Raw genomic sequence first — 16,974 nt, 5'->3', positions numbered from 1 at the left:
AAAGATTGGGAAAAAGAGAGGAAAAAAGACAAGAGAAAAAAGGAAATTGAAAAAGGACAAAGAGACAAAAGTAGGGGAGAAAAAGCAATTAAAAAAACCCTGGGTTTTGGGAGTACCCATAACAAAATAACATAAATACAATTTCTCCACCTATGAGTATTTAAAAAAAGCACATTTATATGATAGTTCATGTATTTTTGCTCATTATTCGAAAAACTACAATACAATATAAACAGAAAAGCAAGATCAACAGGAAAAAGAAGGGAGTGAAGGAAACGGGGAAAATAAAAAGACAAAAAGGTAAAAGAGGTAAGAAAAAAAAGAACAAAAAGTACATTATCTATAAATATAGCAAACTAAAAAGGAATAGTTGAAATAAGCAAAATTGCCAGCCGACTGTTGTTGTGTTTGCAGATATTTCTTTTTAATCTTAGTATTTTGCTTTTTTTTCCCTCTAAATCTTATATTTAAGCATTTAATCTATTTGTTTTAACTTGATCAAAATAAAGACAACGAAAATGGGGATAAATTGGAGGGGAAAAAAGAAGAACCATCTTTTGCTGTAGCAGCAAGATGGTGAATGTCACTTCCCTCTAAGAGAGTCTTAGGTTTTATCAAATGAATTCAAATATCCCCAGCTACAGCTAGTAAAAATGTTTTAAATTATTATTTAAATTCAGTTTTTATTTGTAATGGGAGTTGTTGGTTTTTTTACACTCAATGAAGCGTTAAATATCACACATTGTCCCCATTACCATGCTAAAAACATACAATTTTTGGCCAGCTATTATTATTTTTTGCTTTAGCTCGCTATCTAAAACATCCGTCGCTTAGCGGCCGGCGGAATAAAATCCTATCTTCACTTAACTGCACGTAGGGATTCGGAATCAATTGTGGAAACCAGCTGAGGTGATGAACAATAAATGACCAAAAAAATAAAATGGGACGCATTCAAAAGTAAAGAAATGGACCAGCGCCCTAATACTGACACGGAAATCTGTACACCCGTCACATTGACCACCTCGACTCCACCAAAGATGAACCGAATCGAGCAGACGGTGAAAAAGAATATGGGGAATAAGGCAGAATATGTGAGATCATCCCCCAGTCTTCAGGTTGCTTCTTACACGTCGTTAGAGTGACAGTGACTACATAGAGAATACAGAGAAACACTAACAAGCTGACATTTTCCTTTAGCCAGGAATTTTTTTTCCCTCAGTTTCTATAATGCAGGGGTGTCAAACTCATTTTAACTTGGGGGGGCCGCGTGGTAGGAAAAGAAAACACTCGCGAAGCAGGACTAGTAGATAAGAGCGGAATAGAGAAAGAGAAAGAAGGAGAAAAGGCAACAAAGAGAAAAAAAAAGGAAAAATAAACGCAAGATTGAGAGAATAAGTGAGGGGGATGAATAGAGAAAGAAAAAAAGAAAAGAAACAGAGAGAATGAGAAAATGAAACAAAGGAGAAAGTGAAGAGAAAAATAAAAGCAAGAAAGAAAGAAATAGGGAATGAGTTAGAAAGGAAGCAACACAGTCAGAAAGAGAGAGAGGAAGAAAGAAGACAAGTTTGAGAGGGATAGAAAGAAGAATAGAAGAAAACAAGACTGGGACAGAAAGACAAAGAGAAAAAAATTGAGACAGAGAGGAAAGAAAAAGATGAGAAAGAGTGAGGAATAGATAAGCATTTGCTTCTTACTACCCCTTTTCGAACATATTATGTAAAATTATTTTGTTGTTGAGTTCTGGTTTTTGTTGTTTTTATTTTAATGTTCGAATAAAGTCTTTATTCATTTTCATTCATAAGAAAAGAGATAAAAACAGAAAGAAAGAGACAAAAAGAGAAAAAATACAGCTAGTTACTTAGTGAGTGTCTGGGTGTGAGTTTGGCGGCATCCTGTGGACACATTTAAAAGTGCAGCTGATTTTTCTCTTGCACTCCTCTCAGTGTTGGCCCGCAAGTTTGACACCCCCGCCACAACTGAATTGGGTCAGCCTTCTACAGCGAATGTTCTAAGGTACAATATAATACATTCCTATGCGCCCGATGGTCGCCATATTGATCTACGTGAAGGGAATGGTCTCTTACGTTTGCTATACAATCCCGGACCGGATCTTCCGGAGGTTGCGTGTTCCTTTTCGTGGCCACGCCCGATGACATCATCAGAGCGCGACGCTGGCGCTCTTTTTGTTGATCCCCCACAAAGTGACAAGTACTCAGTAGTACTCGTCTGAAGTTTTTTGTTGCTAGTGCTACTTCTCCCCTCGTCTCCCCCTGTATTAACTCATTTGCTGCCACTGATGGTAATAGATTAGTGATGGGTATGACGTCTCGCTTTAGAGAACCGGCTCTTTCGGCTCGGCTCACTGAAAAGAGCCGACTCGTCTTCAGATTTTCTTTTTCAATTATGTTACCAATGGCAATGAAACATTGTATACCAAATTAATTAATTCATATTGAAAATTGATTAGGCTACTTAATTATAATATCCTTTGTTGTTTCAATATACAGTGATGTCTTAACTAATTATAAATATAAAACTGTTCATATCAAACAACACAGATATGACCCTCATAATGACCAGTCATGACGTTGAACACCTCCTCGAGAGAAAGAGAGAGTGAGGAGAAAAAAAGAGAAAACATGTTGAAAGATGGAAGGAGAGAGGAAGGCAAATGCCATAGAAAGAGAAAGACAAAAAAAGTAACAGAGAAAGAGTGTGAGGGAGAAGGAAAAAGAGAATAAGAAAGAAAATCAAAATAGATAGAAAGAGGCAGCAAAAAGAGGATAAAGAGAGAGAGAGCGTAAAAAGAGAGAAAAGAGTAAGAGAAAGAAATTAGGAAAGAATGAAAGAAAGATAAGAGAAAAAATGACAGAAATAAATAGAGAAAGAATAAGAGGAAGACAGAGAAAGAGAGAGGGAGTGTTTCGAAATGAGCCGGCTCCTCAATGGTGGGGAGCGGTCTCACAAAGCCATTTTCTTTGCGAGCAACCCATCACTACTATGGACGTCAAAGATCCGCTTAGTTGATCAAAGACATCCATAAATGGCGACAAAAGACATCCAAGATCCTTTTTGGCAGCTAACGAGTTAATGACAGTCTCCTTGACGTTGGTACATTCTCCACCCCTCCGTTCAGTGGGTGGCCAGGTCGGGCTCGGCGCCGAGCGGCCTGTAGCCGTTAGCCGGCGCGGCGAGCGGGCCCCCGCCGCCCCTCCGCCGCCTCTGGGAGCCCGTGAAGAGTCGAAGGGCCCCCCTGCAGATAAGGGAAAACCAATAGAGCTGCGGGGCCATGAGCAGGGCCGCCCCCAGGTTACAGTGCCAGGGCACCGACATGGGGACCAGGTGGAACGGAATGGAAGCGTACCTGCAAGTCAGGAAGGGACGTTTCGTTTTTAAAGGTAAATGGCGGCGGCGGGCGAGCGCGGAGAGGCTTCCCGAGCGCAGCGTTAAGCGAGAGAAAAAAAGGCGAGAGGAAAAGACGTACCTTCCGTAGGCGTAGTACAGGTAAGGGAAGAGGAGGACTCGACAGATGAAAAAAGTGATCAGCATAAGAGCCCCGTTGACTTTGTGCAGGAGAGTGTGTTGCCGTTTGTACTGAGAGTGGCAAACAAAAAAGAGGGCAGGGAGAGGAAAGAAAGACACAAAAGAGAAGCAAGCAAGTTGGGTGTGAGTGGACTTGGTTCCATTTTGAGACCCTTAGATCAAGGATTTGGCTCAGGGGCCACGTGGTAGCAGAACTACTCTCATGCGGGCCGGACGAGTAAATGAACGGCATAAAATGTGTGCCTTAGTTCGTTGGCAAATTGCACATATAATTCTGGGATGTACGATTCCATTATCGAACGAATATTGAGGATTTTTTCCCCCTGAATATTTTATTCCCTCACTAAGATTTAATGCATTTGTATAAAAAACAATTCAATGAATTTTCACTAGTTTACTTAATTCAGGGACATTCATGAAAACTGGAGGGTAACAGTAATAGCACACCATCACAAATCTAAGTACAAATACGTTAAATGATTAATTCAGTGAAATAAAAGTTGTTTTTCCATGAAAATTTGTATCTGAATTTAGGAACCTCATATCAATTATATAATAGAACTAAGGCTTTTTTTTAAACTTTTGCAAAGACATCCGTTTTGTATTTTTGAATCATTTCCGATCACAGGATATAAAAAGCGTGGATTAGTTGAAAATGAGGTGAGACATCCACGCAGCACATCGGAGTGCGAGCGCGCCTTTGACTATCTATATAAAATAACGTTGGGAAGGGTGCGTTTCCTCAAATGTTCTCTGGTTGATAAATGGTAGTCAGCAAATACAGCTGTGGCATCTGGCATTGGCTACATCCAGTGGACATATTTAAAAGCGCAAGTCATTGTTTGAGATGTGCCTAATTTCTTTTGTGTGTATCTCTCAGCTTTATCTTGCCGGCCAGATTAAATCTGTTGACGGGCCTAATCCAGCCCACAAGCTAGCAAAATTTTATCACGTTACCCCGAATTTGGCTAATCTGCATTAGCTCCCTATCAGTTTAAGATGTTATCTTAAGGTTTTTTTGGTATTATACAAAATTTTGCATAGACTTGCACCCTCTTATCTTTGTGATGCAGGTTCCCCATACGTTCCTGCTCCTTCACTTGGAAAACGTTGGTCCATTAGTGATCCCAAGACCCAAGAAGAAATACGCAGGTTCGAGAGCATTCTGCATTTGGGCCCCGGTGCACTGAAATGCTCTGCCCTCTGAGATTCGATCTGCAAACTCAGTGGAAGTGTTTAAATATAGGCTTACTTTCAATTCAATGGCTGAACATTCAAGCTGTCAACCGTACATTCTGTTATTACATATATTTTATGTTGATGATGTCTGTGTACTGTCTGTTCATTCTCCTTATGTTGAGGTTTGAGTTTTTTCCTACCTTCATGTATGTTTAGATCAGGGGATATGGAAGAAAATCCTTTATTTGTCCCACAATGGGGAAATTTATTGTAACTGTAGTCTGTACAGCTCTTTGAGACTTTTTTAGATTAAGAGCTATACAAATAAACATGACTTGAGCTGTCATTTTTTCTCTTTATTGCATGTTTACCCTGGAGTGCCATGTCCAATATCGTTGCACACAATGTTTCACAACATTGATATCAATAAGAAAAGAAAACTCAATTCAATTCTGGTATTTTCTTTATTTTTCTCTGTCATTTCAAAGAATTACCCTTCATCACAATTTGTCCAATTTATATTTATGTAAATTATTGACCACGCATGGGGGTTGTGAATAGGCGAACAGGCAGAAGCGCGATCTAAGTACCCCCCGTCACATTCCCCTACCCCAGCAGCGTGTTGTTTTTAACGGCGAGAGGTGCGAGAAGACCTTCCTGCCAATGTCACAGCTTTTGAGCTTATCAATTGAGCGCACTGGCAGCTGACAGGGCCGAGCGGCAAGGGATAGAGGAGATAGTATATCATCTGTTTCACATACCGTCCGGCAGCTGCACGGCGATATATGTGTGCGTGTAATGTTTGTTCAGGAAACATGGTTACCGAGCGATGACTGATGTTGTCGGAGTACACTGTTCGCGTTAAGAGACAGTCAACAGGAGCCATGTGCGCGCGCAAAACCAGTTGCATGCTGGGAAGAAGCGCCCCCTCCCCGGGATGAAGAGAAGGACAAATGAAAGTGAGGAAAGCAGAGGGCATTCACTATGAAGACACGTTTCCACCTGGCTCAGTGAAGATTCGCCGCAGTGAAAATGATTCCTGATTCAAAGATCAGGAAAAAGTCCAATGCCGTTTCCACAGATACCGTGTACTAATACATCAAGTATATTTGTTGTGATTTTGATTCCCCGAAAACAGAAAAAAAGAAACCTTTTAAGCTGACATAATACAACGTCAATTATTTCCAAAATTGACTTCTCTGAAGTACCAGCTCCAAAGATGTTAACAATACTATTTTTTGGGATAGCCCATTCAAAGCCATTAGCAGCAAAATCCATCAATTCTTCATTTTTACTTTCCAGGTATGCACACTCTTAAAACAGTTTGGTAAAAAAAAAAAAAAAGGATAACCCAAGACTGATCCAATTGCATAATTTGACCCAGTCTCTAAAACTGGTCACTTTTTGCCATACAATACCAAAAGTTGGTTTAGTTAGTGCATAAAAGCAAAAAAAAAAATGTTTGTTTTTCTAAAACAACCCCTGAAAGATGCATCAACTTTTTTAGACTGGTTGGTGGGATCCCTTAAGCACTAAGGTCATATGGGCATCATTTCCTGTGGTGTGTCTTGGGCAAGTAGAGCCCAGTGGCACCCATCACTCTTCAGCAGGTTTCGAACCCGGGACCTTATGCGTGTTAGGCGATATGTGCCAACGACTGCACTTCGATACCAAATCTTGTGTCGTCTTATCACATAATGGTATCATTAGTACATATATTTCCATTGATTCTGAAGAAAATGACTTCTATTTTGTAAGAAAACATTTTAGTCCCAAGAATATATTCTTCCTTAAAGGGACAGTGTGTATTATTTGACTATGAGATGTCGCAGTATTGTGAGATGCAAGGCTCTCCAACCTTTTTCAAGCTGAGAGCTGCTACTAATTAGTTCAAAGGGCACAGAGTTTGATATGCATTTTAAGTAACAACTTATGTTATAACTATGCTACAATGATGCTAATAGGTTAATTGTTAAATAGACTCTGTAAACAACTTGAAAATCACAATTGCTGAGCACCAGTGAGCTATTTTCTGAACACCTCAGCGGGTACCTCAGGGAACCCCTGGTTGAGTGCAACCGAAAAGAGTGCTAAAAAGCAAAAAGGAGGATACAAACAACAGAAACTCAAAGTGAACAAACAGCATCATTTTTTAGGCCAGCCTTTCGTGAAAGTTTTTTTTGGGTACCTGTAGCAGCAAGATGTAGGACTCTTATATTAGCTCATTTTAGATGAGATCAATGGAACACAAGAGTATTAAAGAGTGCATATTTAGATCATAGTTCATGTATCTTTTGCAGTGTGTCAACACTGTTTTGCATGTTTTTCTAATACTAAAATAAGCACCAATTTGAATCAAATTCGTTTAAAAGCTTCAAGCAAAATAAATAGATTGAAATCCAATACTGGCACTGCATGATAAATGAATAAATATGGCTTATGATCTGCATTTTATATCACGCTTGTCAAGACATTGAAGACCTCCAAAAGCGCTTTACAATGTGCTTCACACTTCAAATACATAAAATTGGTCTGGTAAGCAGGAGAGTTACTTCATATTATTCCAAGTAGTGGCTCAATCCATTTGGGTTATTTATGAGAGTTCATGAGCCAACCTTCAATATTTACACTCTCCACTCTAGTCCTTTTTATTTCCCATGACCGATTTGACATTGACTGTGCTAGGTGGTGGAAACATGTCTACCTAGCAGCCAGCGCATCACACGCCGCACATAACTGTAAAGTCGGGGGGCGTCCACTTACCTGGATAAGTATTTTTCCTAAGCAGACGGACGGAGTGCTGAGCTCGGCCATGAACATGATGCCCTGGAAATAATCTCCTTTTCCTTGACGCACAAACTAGACGGGGGAGAGACAGACAGAAACTAATCACTGCGCCGGAAAAACAATTACACCTTGCACTCTGCCGGAGGCGGATTGCGGACCTGCTTATAATTATGCTCTGCTGTAGATACGATTTTGGCTTGGAGTCAACGAAAGCTCACGAGACCAATGCGGACTATCGATCTGACTTATGCATATTGTATTGACATCGGAATACTGTACCAATCCAGCCATTCACACAAGTAGTCAAGTGCCTTCATCCATACGTCGCACAACAGTCAGAGTTTGTACACCTTTTTCATGGCCAAATTCAAGCACTTTTAAAAGGACTTTCAAAGCCAATACTCTAATTTCTCCAGGATCATTCAAAGAAGAGGGCAGCGCGGCGGCGCAGTGGTTAGCGGCACAGTTCTGAGGTCATAATATCGAACCTCCTGTGTGGAGTTTGCATGTTCTCCCCGTGCTTGCGTGGGTTTCCTCTGGGCACTCCAGTTTACTCCCACATTCCAAAAACATGCATGTCAGGTTAATTGGCCGGTCCAAATTGTCCCTAGGTGTGATATGAGCAAGCGAATTGTCTGTCCCTGTGTGCCCTGCAACCGGCTGGCAACCAGTTCAGGGTGTCCCCTGCCCACTGCCCGAAGATAGCTGGGATGGGCTGCAGCACCCCCGCGACCCTAGCGAGGATAAGCGGTGCAGATAATAGATGGATGGCATTCAAAGAGGAAATCTGGTGATAATCATGTATTTTGCAGCCCAGAAAGAGTTGCTCCACCTTTTTTTCTTTTCTTATATGCTAATAATGGTAGTGTCATGCAGAAGGGTAACTAAACAATCTTATAAAACATAGTAAGTAATTAAGGGGCACTAGAGGTTTTCTTAATCCTAGGGGGGCGTGACTGAAAGTATTTGAGAAGTACTGATTTAATACATAGTCTATTGAGTCACACTGCAGAGAAACATGGTAACAATTTCAAACATTTAGGAGCACTTCAGCAAAAATTGCAGCACTTTTCAAACCTTGAAACCACAAGCACGAGCAGAATTGAAGCACTTTTAAGGATTTCCAGCAACCGTACAAACCCTGAACAGTTTATCTATAAAGAGAAACGTTCGTTACCACAGAAACGGGGAAGCAGACGGTAACCATGACGACGTGATGCAGCACCATGAGGAATTCGCGCCGCAGATAGCTGGTGAGCGCCGAAAGCATGTGCTGGGGAGCGGCCGCGGCCTCCTCGTGTCCCTTAACCCGCAGCTTGTACCAGTAACACATGAACATGGCGTAGATGTCGTACACAAAGTAGGGGACAGCAAACATGATGTACGTGCTGGTCAGCCAGTGCCTGAGGCCAGAGGAATATTAAACCCAAATTAAAAGAGAAGAAGAAAAGTTCTTAGCTTATAAAACAATGCAAATGTAATAGGAATAATTTGGATATTTGTTATTAATATTGGCGTTATTTACAAAAGAACCTTAAGAGCCAAATACTGTGTGTTCCGGACTATAAGGAGCACTTAAAAGTTGCCAGAATTAGCAAAGTGCGCCTAATATTCCAGTCTGCTTTAGTCTGGAAAATACAGAAAGTTGTTTATTTTAAAAACATTCTTATAAAATTGAAGATGCAAAAGCCCTACACAACACCATGGCAAACTGCAAGAACTGCTTGAAAAGTCAGGCAGGGCAGGACAGAATATTTCAGCCGAAAAAATTTAAAAAAAATAAGTTTAAATTTAAAAAAAGATCAAACCAACTACTAGTTCTTATCTTGTAATATAACTCAAATGTAATCACAATCTTATTATTTCCAAATGTTATTACGATAATATTTAAGTACAAAATAAATACAACTCCATCAACAACTTTTAAAATAAATTATGCTTTGTTATGCAATTCATTATATATTTGTTTTTACAATTAGTATTATTTATACAACAGTAAAAAACAAGAATAACCAAAACTGAAGAGCCAAATACAGTATTTTCCGGACCAAACTGCATTTAATATTACAGTGAGAGGTGAGAAAGGTTTGAATTAATTAATTCTAAAAAATTCTTAAAAAAATTGTAGATGCTACATCACCATGGCAAATTCTGAGAGTGACATGAAGCATGCTGCACCAGTGCTACTCTCATTTAACAGACACTTTGCCTTGATTTCAAAGTTATTAAATGTATTTTCCGCACTTATAGGCACACCCAAAATTTGCCAGAAATTCGAAGGTGCCCCTTCCGATCAGGTGCGACTCAAAGACTGGGATTACATGAACGGCTTATGGTTTATAGGACTAATCTATGAATTAAAAACTAAAATCAACCCCCAAAATTCAGATCATTAGAGTTAATTCTATTATGTGTGTAATAATAATGATGATAATGAAGATAGTTATCATCGTCATCATACCAACAACCAGAATAACAATAATAGCATAGCCATTTTTTATAGTACAACAATAATGACAATCTCATTTGTGACTAAGCAAATTTCCAATTTGAATAAGATTCGCTGACTCACTGGTCCTCGATGATGTCATCGCAGGAAGAAGCGATAATGTAGCCGGCTGAAGAGGCCATGACTGCCTGGATCGACGAAACCAACCTAGAACGGAGATGACTGGTGTAAAAACGGATTTATGCTCTTTTGCTTTCAGCGCTTAAACTAAGCCAAGGTGCATATTTCATAAACAAAAAGTTTAACGGCAGACCATCAAACAAAAAATGTCAAAGCATATTAAAATGTTGTACCCGTTACTATAATTTGCTGACAGTGCCATATTTTTTTGCTCACAAAATTTGTTCAGAGCTGATTAACTTATTCAGTGCCATAATATATAAATACCGTTTCAAAAGCAGTGTCCCTCTTCTTTTTTTTTTTTTTAAATGTGCCCATCTTCCCCTCAGTCCCTTAATATTAGAACCCTGATGTGTTTTATTCAATTTTTTTCTGTACATTTGTCGTTAACAAATTACTGAGAAAAGTCGAATGTGTGCGTGTGTGTCGAATAGAATTGTACAGAAACTTGCCGAGTAAATGTCGTGATTAAATTGAGTGCGTCTCCACACTTTGCATTATGAGATTGATCACGAAGTTTGTCAGACGTATTTCCTGATAGAAATATCGAAAAACTGTTGTGGTACTCGAAAAGGTAAGAAAAATCAAATTCATTCAATGCCATATGTATAAATACTTTTTCAGAAGCATAGTCCCCGAGTGCCAAAAGTTTTTTTTTTACTTTATAAAAAGTATTATAAAAGGTTTGGTGCATTATCTGCATGTATAAAGTCTCAGGAAATGATTTCAGTATGATGAATCACCATTAGATGGCAGGAAACGCTTTGATCAGGTATTTGTCCACACATAAAGGAAGCCATCACTTCCTACTGTTGCTTCCTGTATCTAGCGATTTAAGTGTGTGGGTGGCCCCATTTTGCAAGTATAGGCGCAGTGTGGTCAGAGCAGCGAATATATGAAGTTCACTGTTCTTGCAATAAAATTTTATTTTGCAATCAAAGTGCCCTTGAGTTTATGGAAAGAATTCTTTATATATTATAGAGGTATCACAAATACAAAGCTCTGTTTGAAATGCATCCTCTCACAAAACACAGTTTTTCTCAGAAGCTTTCTTGGAAACAAGTATTTTCCAGAAACTTAGCATTGTTCAACTGTTGCTTACTAAATGGTAAAAGCTAGAATATGATATACTTTTCTAATGAGAGATGAAAGTTGAAACTTTCTTTTGATATGTCCTATTGAAACATGTTCGCCTGGAGAGGGATGGGCGCCACCAGGCTGTACTTCCCCAAGACACACCACAGGAAATGGTGCCCCTACGACCCGTGTGGTCAAGGGATCCAACCAACATGTTCGATAGCTACAGAATTAAATTTTCTGTAGGCCTTCAAAAATGAGTTCAAATGGCAAAAAGGGCTGGCAACGGCCCTTCCCATTTATGAGAAATGTCTGGCACAGAATGAGTTAAGTGAAACTGCTTCACATCCTTAATCCTACATCCAATGATTCAAATAGTCGGCAAACACAGATTTCTAGTCAAATAAATCCACCATGGCGGGAGCCCTACCTGGCGGACACGATGACGGCGTCGCCTTCGCTCCATCGCAGCGCCGGAATGGACTTGAGGCATTGCTTGGAAAGAAGGAAAAGACCCGGAAAGAAGACGGAGCCAGCAGCGAGGATGGTCAGCATGGTCCCTGGGCGTCTGGCAGAGAGGCAAAGAGTCGGACGGGCGATCTGGTCCCGGGGATTTCTGCCCTCTTTCTCCTCCCTGCAAGAGGTCGAAGAGCAACACACTCAGCCGGTATTGATTTCAGTTTGTCCAAACTGAACAACAAATCAAGAGAATACGTGTTGATGAGGATTTGCACATGACAACGTCACGTGGTACTTTTGCGTGGCTGATCATTTTATTTAGGAAACCGAGAGCTAGTAGAAACTGTGATGTCATCTCAGTAAATATCATGTTCCCTTTTATTAAGACAAGTGATTTTGCATTACCGGGAAAGCCGACGCAGTAAAAAGCGGGTATTGATTAGTGTTACATAGCATAGAATGTGCAGGAATGTCCTGCAGAATGATCTTGAATAATGCATTCAAGCAAGTAGTAACTGAAATGTGTTCAATAAGAACATTCTAATTGCAATTGTTCTATTATTAATACCTACTACGGTCTTTCCCCCAGGGCCATCACCACCCTAAACCAGCGTACTAAACCGTGAAAGCCTATATCTCGCGACTTATTTTGCTGCTTGTAAATGTTATTGCACAAGACTGCAATATATTTACCTTGTGAATTGTTAGGGGATTTTTTGGTTGCTACGATGCGTTATTGCACTTCTTTTCATTGCACAGTTTTACGATACAATATCATTTTCTTTGCGCCAAGTTAGGCCAGTCTGGAAGCAAGGGAATAGAATGAATGGTTCCATCCCAATAATACATCCTTGCTAATCAAACTAAGCAGAAGATTTAACTTTTTTTCAGACTGATCTCCAAATCTTGGGCATCAATAGTCAAGTTTATTTGTATAGTCCTTAATCAAAGGACCGCACAGACCACAGACTATCTTTACACCTTCCCCTGATCTAAAACCTACATGAGGGCAAAGAAAAACTTCAAAACCTCAGCGTGAGGAAAATGACAAAACCTTAAGCAGGGAGTGCACACGAGGTGATCCCCTTCCAACATCCTTATACAATTGTTAAATTCCACCCAAAAAAGCCAGATATTTTAAAAGAAGCCCTTAACTCAAAAGATAACATTTTTTCCTTAATATTGCAGTCATCGACACAACCCAGAAAGTGTGTCTTAAAACAAGGACTAAAAGGCTCAGAGACAGTTTATAATGATCTTTGTTTTTGTTCTATATAGGCTGTCTTGCTGTGAGTATAGGTGCCATGTTGAGTTTCTTTGGTTTATGATCGCTTAATAAGGGGAATTGCAACAATTAATAAGGGGAGCAACGGACTCAGGTTGGTTGTTATACCAAGATTCTTTTTATCTTAAATATGTTGATCATATAGTGTCATGTCTAGAACAATCTTCACTATGTTGTTATCAATGGTTAAAAAGGAGTATCTAATTTGAATTCATTTATATGAATAATAATTTACCATATCTCCAATTTCAGGTGCAACTAAGAAGCAGCTGAAACTGCATCTGTCCTGAGCACTTATACCTTTAGGCAGCGGTCCCACGGACCTGATACAGCCTGCCTCCACATTTGGTCTGGCCCCCCTAACAAGACCAGAGGGCATTTTTTTTCCATATACCAGTGTTTCTCATAGAATTCAGTGAAACTCTGGAGGCTGGGCAGTCTATGGCTTCAATTCCATTCATTTCTACTGAATATTAATAGTGTGAGTATTAGAATATTGAAACAATAGGTTACGGTTTGAGGGACTGATTCACATTCTTGTCAGCGATAGACGATGAACTTTGCTTTAAATCCATTAATATCCAAATGAGTCAAACTTCGGATCATATTTGTATCTCATTGGGTAGTTATGTATTATATTCCCTTTACTTTTTTATTGTTTTATTTTCAACACAAGGATACTGCTGGAAGTGTGAATTTCCCTACGGGGATGAATAAAGTATCCATCTATCTCCTTCCTTTCTTTCTTTAAGGCATCTTTATTGCACTCTCTCCCCACTCTTGACCCGTTCCTCGTTGAGACCCTACGCCCCTTTCAGATAACAAATTAGCGCAACGCCAGAGATGTAACCATGCATATTAGGGATGCATGATTATCAAAAAAAAAACTAAATGCAATTTTTCGGACCAGTATTGCAATTTTGATGCGAAATGTGCATATTTTTTATGAGTACTTAACCCAACTGTTGTCCTCTGGTCAGAATGACCGGCCTGTGTGTTATAACACAGAAAATCCCTTTAAATGATATTTTATTCAACTTCAAATGTTAAGACTTTTCCTATATTGGTCCCAACCCTTGTAAACCGGAATGTTGGATTTTATTCACATGTCCATGTAATCTGTATATAAGTACAAAAAAAAAAAGTTCTTAAAATGAATACAACACGAGGGTTAATCATGTTGACATGGTTTAAGCCTAAGAAAAGAGCGCCCTCTTCTAGTTGCTGTCTGCTCACACAAGGCACAAACCACAGTGTCGTGTGATTACACAATCGCCCTACGTCACATCGCAATATTGATTCGTTTTTAGTTCATAAAAAGTAAATGAGAGGACAAAAAAAGGGTCTAGGGCGGCATTAGCTCAGGTAGAGCGCTCGTCTTGGGATCAAGAGGTCGTAGGTTCGATTACCGGCTCCTCCGTGTTATATGTCGAAGTGTCCTTGGGCAAAACACTGAATCCCTAATGCCCCCAATAAGCAGGTAGGCGCCTTGCATGGCCGACTCACTATTGGTGTGGGAGTGTGTGTGTGTGAATGGGTAAGTGTGAAGTACATTGTAAAAGCGCTTTGGGAGGTCTTCAGTGACTTCAAAAGCGCTATATAAATACATTTACCATTTACCGTCTAAGCGAGCTTTCGATCTTTTATATAATGAGATATCTTACAGTCAGGGTTGGGAAGGGTTACTCTAACTGGATTACTTTCAGATTACTCCAATGCCAAATATGCTAATAAAAGACAAAAGAAAGTAAATATGAAAACAATGACTAAATTTTGTGCAGGCTTGGGGAGTAACGGAATACATGGAACGGCAAAAATGATGTTGGGAAGCTGTTTGGATTTATTTTAATTTTGTTTCTGTCGCATTTTACGTTAGTTTTGCCGGATATCAAAGAGATCAAAGCCAGCAGAGAAAGCTTACCACATGTTGTGAGCCATCATTTTATTCATATTTAGTTTCTTTTGTCTTTTATTAGCATATTTGGTATTGGAGTAATCCAAAAGTAATCCAGTTAAAGTAACCCTACCCAACGCTGCTTACAGCTATCTTAATTAACTTTGCATTTATAAATATTCAAAAATATTATTAAATAGGTTTATTAGACCCCGGCAGGACCAATTCTCTTCTGGTAGCCCACTAAAGACTTTTAATGGTATGGGAAACACTGCCATATTTATTTGTGAATAGCACCTATTTTCTTTTCTTCTTACCTAAAACAGAATTCAAAGTCTAGATGTATGTTTCTGATTATAACGGGATTCAAACCCAAGTTGAGGCAGTGAGAGCACCATACGCTTACCACTGGACTACAGGGGATTTGGTTTTACCTCATCTTCACGCCAGTTTTGGTCACAGTACTAGAGAGACCAAAAGTATTTGGCTCAGAGTTTCCCCATTTTATAATAACAATGTATTTCAAGGTGGTGTCCATAACTTCAAAATCTTCTACTTGCAGCCTCTGTCAAGCTCCTGTTGTTGCGCGTGCAAGTATGTGATTTTTTTTTTAGGTCGATTAAAATGTTATCTTTTAGGGGGGTTGGATTGGCATTTGGGCTGTAATTGAAACAGTCCTTTTCTTACTTTCACCATTTTCCTCCTAGAATAAACGAAAACCATGAACAGTGAAATCACTCTCCTCCACCCAATTTAAATCCTCCACCTGTGGGGCATGATAGTCTTTCCAATTTTACAGATTATTTTTTATAAATGATGTATTTTATTCACCAATCTAGGATAGTGATTTGTTAAGAGGGTAATTACCGGATTTAAATGAGTGAATAACCATTTGGTAGCAAAGATCGTCTCGGGGTGTTAACAATGACGCTACACGCTCGCTAGCTAACATTAGCCAATGTCAGCTAGTAACTCTCCGCTGGTTAAAGAAGCTTTTATGTGTTTATTTCTACAAGCATTATTTTTTTTGCTCTAAATTAAATTAACCACGCGGCACAGATGCCGCTAATGCGTGGAAATATAAAATTCCTTACACAAGCCGGCAACACTTTAGCTTGACATGCTATTTGTTTGTAGCAGTTAGCCGCCAGCTAGCTAGCCCACCGGGGCTAGCATACAGGAGTTCACTACACATGTCTCGGAAAAAATGGGGGGGAAGGGGGGATTAAATGGAGGAATAAAAACCCGTTATTTACACTCAGTCTTCGGTGGCGTCGAGTCAGCGGCCACCTGCGACTCGCGTCCCGCGGAGTAGTGCTAGAGTGGTCCCGAGGGTCTCCGCCGCGACGATCCACATGTTTTGCGCGGACGACTGGAGGGTTAGCAGCGAGCTAGCTAGCAACTAGCTTGCAGCAAAAGTGTGATCGAAATCTGGGCTCGTTCGGCGACTTGTGCAAAGGAAAAACTGCAATCGGAGGCTTTTAAAGGAAGCCGGTGTCAGTCGTCGAAGGAGAGGTCCGGTAGCCGTGTCATTGCATCTATACTGGCGCTCCCTCCTCTTACTCTTCCCCCCCCCCTCTCTCTCTTTTGCTGCTGTTGACACAACAGTCAATGGAGCGCTGCGCCAGCTTCTTGCACACAGCAGTCATGACGGGGTTTTGCAACACTTTCTAGCTCAGGGGTGTCTAACTCATTCTCTCGGGGGCCGGTTTTGTAGATTAGAGAAAAAGGAAAAAAAAAGAGAGAAAGAAATAAGAGAAATATAGGGAGAGAAAGATAGAGAGAGTGGTACAAATAAGAGAGAGAGAGAGAGAGACAGAGAGAGAGAGAGAGAGTGTGAGAAACAAGAGATAAAAACAGAAATAGTGAGAGGGAAAGACACAGAAAGAATGAAATCCAGAGAGAAAAAGAGGAGATAAGGACAGAAAGAGAGAAAGGGGAAAGACAGAAGGGAAAGCAAGAGAGAGAGAAAGAGTAAATGAAAAAAATGAAGAGAGCAAAAGGTAAAAAGAGAGAAAAAGGAACAAAGAAAAAGAGGGACAGAGCGAGAGAGAGCGTGAGAAAAAAGAGATGAAAACAGAAATAGTGAGAGGGGGAAAGAAAGAGAAAGAATGAAATCCA

At 39.9% G+C, this 16,974-nt stretch overlaps 1 protein-coding gene across 1 annotated transcript; it reads right to left on the bottom strand.

The window, feature by feature from the left end:
* Positions 1–453: 453 nt before the first annotated feature.
* On the bottom strand, positions 454–16,508 carry LOC148347741 (ceramide synthase-like). The gene is made up of 7 exons (XM_088323825.1): positions 16,110–16,508; positions 11,646–11,849; positions 10,082–10,165; positions 8,687–8,912; positions 7,486–7,581; positions 3,485–3,594; positions 454–3,364 (listed from the first exon to the last, which is right to left on the bottom strand). The coding sequence occupies exons 2-7, from the start codon at positions 11,768–11,770 to the stop codon at positions 3,133–3,135; spliced, it is 873 nt and encodes a 290-aa protein (XP_088179951.1). The 5' UTR covers positions 11,771–11,849; positions 16,110–16,508; the 3' UTR covers positions 454–3,132.
* Positions 16,509–16,974: the final 466 nt, after the last annotated feature.

This window comes from Urocampus carinirostris, chromosome 19 (assembly GCF_059441175.1).
Source record: "Urocampus carinirostris isolate Australia breed hairy pipefish chromosome 19, RoL_Ucar_1.0, whole genome shotgun sequence".
In the NCBI taxonomy this organism is placed as follows: Eukaryota; Metazoa; Chordata; class Actinopteri; order Syngnathiformes; family Syngnathidae; genus Urocampus; species Urocampus carinirostris.
Note: the sequence above shows the minus strand (reverse complement) of the source record. Positions and strands in the feature narration are given on the sequence as shown.

What these genes read in the sequence shown, in the direction of transcription:
- LOC148347741 (XM_088323825.1), bottom strand. Translation starts at nt 11,770, where the DNA reads ATGCTGACCATCCTCGCTGCTGGCTCCGTCTTCTTTCCGGGTCTTTTC. An exon ending in GCCGTCATCGTGTCCGCCAG is followed by an intron (nt 10,166 to 11,645) that starts GTAGGGCTCCCG and finishes TCTCCGTTCTAG; the next exon opens with GTTGGTTTCGTCGATCCAGG. An exon ending in CTGTACTACGCCTACGGAAG is followed by an intron (nt 3,365 to 3,484) that starts GTACGTCTTTTC and finishes CCTGACTTGCAG; the next exon opens with GTACGCTTCCATTCCGTTCC.